This window comes from Atta colombica, unplaced genomic scaffold, assembly GCF_001594045.1.
Source record: "Atta colombica isolate Treedump-2 unplaced genomic scaffold, Acol1.0 scaffold1, whole genome shotgun sequence".
NCBI classification, from domain to species: domain Eukaryota; kingdom Metazoa; phylum Arthropoda; class Insecta; order Hymenoptera; family Formicidae; genus Atta; species Atta colombica.
Window position 1 is genome coordinate 880,840 of NW_017259183.1, and position 5,471 is coordinate 886,310.

At 30.8% G+C, this 5,471-nt stretch overlaps 1 protein-coding gene across 1 annotated transcript in view; it reads left to right on the forward strand.

Annotated features, from left to right (window-relative positions):
• LOC108693994 (pikachurin-like) overlaps positions 1–5,471 on the forward strand; it is a 135,127-nt gene that overhangs the window by 40,415 nt on the left and 89,241 nt on the right. Inside the window, exon 4 of the mRNA XM_018203243.1 lies at positions 1,799–2,060. Within this exon, the coding sequence (XP_018058732.1) occupies positions 1,799–2,060 (262 nt within the window). The remainder of the gene's footprint in view (positions 1–1,798; positions 2,061–5,471) is intronic.

Consider the following 5,471-nt stretch of genomic DNA (forward strand, 5'->3'; position numbering starts at 1 on the left):
CAAATTTATGTTGTATTGATTTTGAGCAAATACTCGATATTATACAAAGGAATAGTCAATATCGCAGAATTCACACTAAGATATAGATTGATCGATGTGTCCACGTGCCATCATCGTTCGCACTAAACTGGAGAGAATCGATCTAACATTGTCTTTAAGTTAAGCACTCCAGAATAGAAAATGTCCCTTTACATTACATACAAAGGGACATAAATGAATGTCCATGCCAGGTATAGAAACAGCGATTACGAAATCGAACACAAATGTTCTCAATTGAGGAATCTTTCTTTAAACTAGAATTAATTCTCGATACATCCAAAGGATATAAAGTTCTGACAAGATTAAGAATTTGATCCGAATGTTAATATCAAATGATATGACATAAGACTTTGTACCAATTGTCTTGAGTTGTATAATAAATATTGAAAAGTTTCTTTTGTTATAACGAGCAAAAAAAATTAAAAATAAAATACAGATAAATATCAGTGTGTAAGAGATAATATTATAATTTTACTAAAATATATATCAATTGATAGAAATTAACTGAAATTATAAATTAATATTAACACTGTGATTGATTACGTGGAACATTATTAAAATTTAATAAAATGGACTTGGCATAGACATTTTGATGATATCAAATTAACACATTGTTTGATCAAACTAATGTGAATTCGATTCTTTCTCGGATGTTTTTTTTTTCACAAATAGATAAATAAATTTATTTAATATTTGGTAATATTTGGTCTCGGCATTAAGCATGAGTTTCGCAACTTTTAGGACAATCTTTATTCAAAAGTCTCCTCAAATAAAAAACATGAGACGTGCAACAGGTACTTCACATCCGCTGTAGCTTTCTTAACATGCAGCAGGCTACCCCATTATTTCTGAAAATTTCTTGGCCTCGAATCGACAACAGCGAGCAGAGGAATCAATAAGTGATGAGGTGGATGTCAGAAAGCGGGTCGACTCATAAATAATATTCTCTTCTTTTTGGTTGCTTACTAAAGTCATGTACTTCCTTCACGTTGTTATGCTCGGAACTATGCGAAAAATACATTTTCACAAAACTTTCTTTAACTTTCTTATTGTTCAAGCATGTCAATCTTGTTTTAAATTTTCTTATTTAAAATGTAATTTGACATAACATTTATGTTTTACAAATTAAGTTTTTTTGTGTAATTTAATGAAATTTTTTAAACACACATTCGTCTAATCTTCAATCTTATTCTTTGCTAATTGCTTTAAAATATTTTTGCTTCTATTTTCTTTTAATTATTCATTTCCACAAATGCGCGCGCACGTGTATGTGTGTGTGTGTGTGTGTGTGTGATGTGTGTATGCGTGTATCATATACGTAATATGTAGATGTATACCATATGAGTCCGCAGTGTATTGAGCTCGGATTCACGCGGTACTGCTAAGCCCAAATGACTGTGCGGATCAGTCATCCCTGCGGGAAAATTACGCTTGTATTAATGCAGATAGGTTAATTATGATAAATGTGGTGCTTGACACTGTGTTAAATATGGTTCTATGAGTATTTTCGAATGATTTAATTAAGAAATCTGATTCCACAATGATATGTATTAAAAGAGTAGTTAAAAATTCACAACGACGCAATAATTTTGTTTAATTCTAAACGCACATAACATAAATAAACATATAGAAAATCGATTTCCTTTATTCGACTTACAGTTTCTTCTCAATGTTAAACTCCAATTTTTATTACATGCAAACCAATACGAAGTAATCCAATATGATACTAGTGATATTTCTTGTTTCTGTGGATATTCAGGGCCCAAATCTGGAGCAAAAACTACCATCTACGATGGAGAGCATCGTGAGCACTGAGCCAGCATGTTCCTTGGACTGCGGACCAGCTGGAAATTGTTATATCGAGCAATCTCGCGGAGATGAAGTCGATGTAGTAATCGAAGACGACGACGACGGAGCCGTGGATCTCGAGGGCAATACCGTAAACCTCAGACGAAAGCAAGGAACATTCAGACAGAGATGCCAATGTCCTCTCGGAAGAGGTGGAGATCGTTGTCAGCTGGGTAAGTAATATTTTTTCTTTATCTCTCTATTTGCTTTTTTATCTATTCCATAAATGATATACAAAAGTTTTCTTCTCGGTTAAACAATAATTTTGCCTTTGCAATGCTTTGTATAAAAAAGAAAGATGAGAAACGTATCGATATTGATTTTGTCATAACTTTTTGCTGTGAAACTTATTCTCTCAATGTGATATATTACCACAAAGAAGCAGGAAGAAATGCTATCGAATGTCGCACCGCGCTATATGATTCTTATATCCATTATTCTTCCAATCAACATTAGATAAAAAGAAACGCATTCAGAAACTGAAAGTTAAACAAATAAAATCGACGCAAGATGTAGTTGAGTGATTCTCTTCGTGAAAATAAGCTTAAGATCGAAAGATCTTGCAACCTGCGAGGATCGAAGAATTGAAAACTTGCTCATCATTAGTCGCCCCCAGTTTGTTACGTTCTGCGCAAAACTTACGGTATCTAAGTCGAAAGAGTACTGTTTTCGCCTCGAGGTCCCGAGAGTTCCGTGCATTCGAGACGATCAGATCTGTTTGCACCTGGTTGCTTTACGGAAACTCCCAGCAAACTCGGTATAGGGCGCTCTTGGTAATCTCAAACTTTTAACCCTTTGAGGTGCTGTGCGCGCGCGCTGCTGTCCGGCGAATAACGTTAAATGCTCTTGAGGATCTTTGGAGACCTGTCGTCACAGAAATGTAAATTGCCGATAGCATACGAGTAGTTCACCATCATGCATCAGCCATCTTAAATCACATAGGAGATGATGAGGAGGATTATATGAATGTTCCTGTCAATTTAAGTTCATATAAATATTAACAACTGGTTCATTATTGTTAAAATATGGTACAAACTCTGCTATTATCAATTTAATTAACGTAGCATATAAAAACGAAAAATAAATTAAAAAAGTAAATAGCTGCTAGAATAATTCATAGCAAGATAACAGAATGGTTTATAAAAGAGATACGTACAAATCGATAACAGTTTCAGATATATAAATCTGTCTCGTCGAATTTTTGCGAACATAAGATACAATAAATTTAACAAAATAAGACAAATGAGACTACAGTGCAATTAACAAAGTGTAAATATAATAGTAATACAAAAAAATATTTTCTTCCTTGGATTAAATACGATATCATCAATGATTGAACGTTTTGATTTTCTTTAGAGTCCTTCTTAGCAATTAAATATCTAACAGAAAGTTAAAAATCCTTTGTTTATTAGAGTTGAATCACAAAACAAGAGTCAAATCCAATCATGATAATCTAAAGTATACTGATGATATAATCAAACTTTGATAAGGTATAAGAATTGTTCATATTATTTCTTTTTCTTCTGTTATCATAATTTGGTATAGTTGATTTGTTATTAAAGCAATGCTTTGTAATAATAATCCTCCAATCAATTCTAGATATAGAAGAAAGTGGGGGAATTGCGAACACAGGGTAAATGCAAACAGTATTATTGCAGTATATTAGAATAGTGGTAACCTCTCATTTCTCATATCCAGATAGTCCGATATATGCTTACTGCCGTAATATAATTCGTGACCATAGAACACACACGCTATTTAAGATGAGTTATTATATATTTTTGAGGATGTAGGTAAGAATGAAAGAATTGTGAATATTTAAGGAAAAAGTTAAATAAAGTCCATGATTATTTATTAATTATAGAAATCTTTATTCAAAGAATACATTGACTTTAAACTACAATCATTAACATTTAAATATTATTCACGTAAACTATAATTTTAAACAAAAACAAAACCGATTGGCCATTTCCCCGCTTAGTGAATAATTCCGAAAAAAATTCTGTTTTTTATTTAAAATTATTGTTTTTATTAAAATTTAAAATTATTCATAATATATAAATGTTAATTATTATAGTTTAAAGTTCAAATAACTAGAGTATCTTTTAATAAAGATTTTTATCAGTTAATAAATAATTGTCAGTTTTATTTAATTTTTCTTTTAGATGTTCATAATTCCACTTTTCTTCACTTCTGATACGATTTTCAAACAAATGAAATACAAATTCTTTATTTAAAAAAAGTCGAAATCTACTTCAGCATTATCAATATCAAATCAATAACCAAACTGACTTATCAATATTGACATTTTGTGGATAACAAAGCTTGAATGAAACAATATATAGCGTCAAGACGGATATTTGAATATCAGTTTTAAAATTTTCATTTTTAACTAGTACATATGACAAATAAAGATTACTTTCTAGCCGAATAATAAATGAAATATCTTCTTTATTTCATCAAACATGTATCAGTCTTCGTTTCTACTAACTATGATCGTTTGAAATGTACGGATTAAGCTACTCGATATTCGGTTTAATCTTGCAGAGTGGTTTATATTGCATCATGGGATTGCATGGGATTAAGCGGCAGAAAAATTGCGAGAGGAGATCGATGGTTCGTAGTTTGAAGTATGTTTTACGCCTCAGTATTTGAGTGTTTTATCGTGCAGTTTCCGTATATGACGCAAATCGATAACAAGAATTATGATATGGCAAACATTCATCTAGTTCTCTCATGACAAGCTGTACACTGGAATCGCTTACTCGAATGATTAAATGACATGATATCTCATATCAATTTAAGTTTTAATTAACCATCACATTAAATTTGTTTTAAATTGATTTCTTCATCCAAGACTATGATAATTTAAAAGACGATGATGTAAAATATAAGAAATTTTTGCAGATTACAATATATCTCGAAATATGCAAAATATATAGTTATTATGCAACACATAATTAAAAGAAGTAGGTCATAAAGCGAATGAATATATTTTTGCTTTTATTTGTCGAAGTGGAATATATCAATAATGTGTAAAGACATTATCATTGTTTGTTTATTTTGAAGTTAATTTATTGCTATGTGATTGAAAAATTACAGGAAAATTCTGTGAAAATACATGAATATGGTAAAGAGTATGATTTGTACATTGTAATTTTATATAAGCTGTGTGGCTACGTTATTGATGCTAGTTCCGAGAATGATGGTGCTTACAAGTACACAACAGAAAGTAAATGCTTTGCAGTAAAAGCAAAAGATTATTCATACGAAATGTCGGATATCCTTTTGCTTTATGCGTCCGCTTCATGCTTTCGTTTCTATATCTTTGCTAAGAGCGTTTGTTCCGCTTTTATTTACACGAGTCAATACGCTTCTATACAGTACAAGCAGAGTTAGAAATCCAACCGGCATAGTGGAAATGAAATAATGTAACGAAAATTATAATAATGAAGTTAATTATTAATATATGTTAATCACATTAACATCATAATTAAAATAATAAAGTGTTAGAAAGCCATATACTAATAATATATGTAATATATATAATAATAGTTAATAACATAATATTTGTATATATTTTT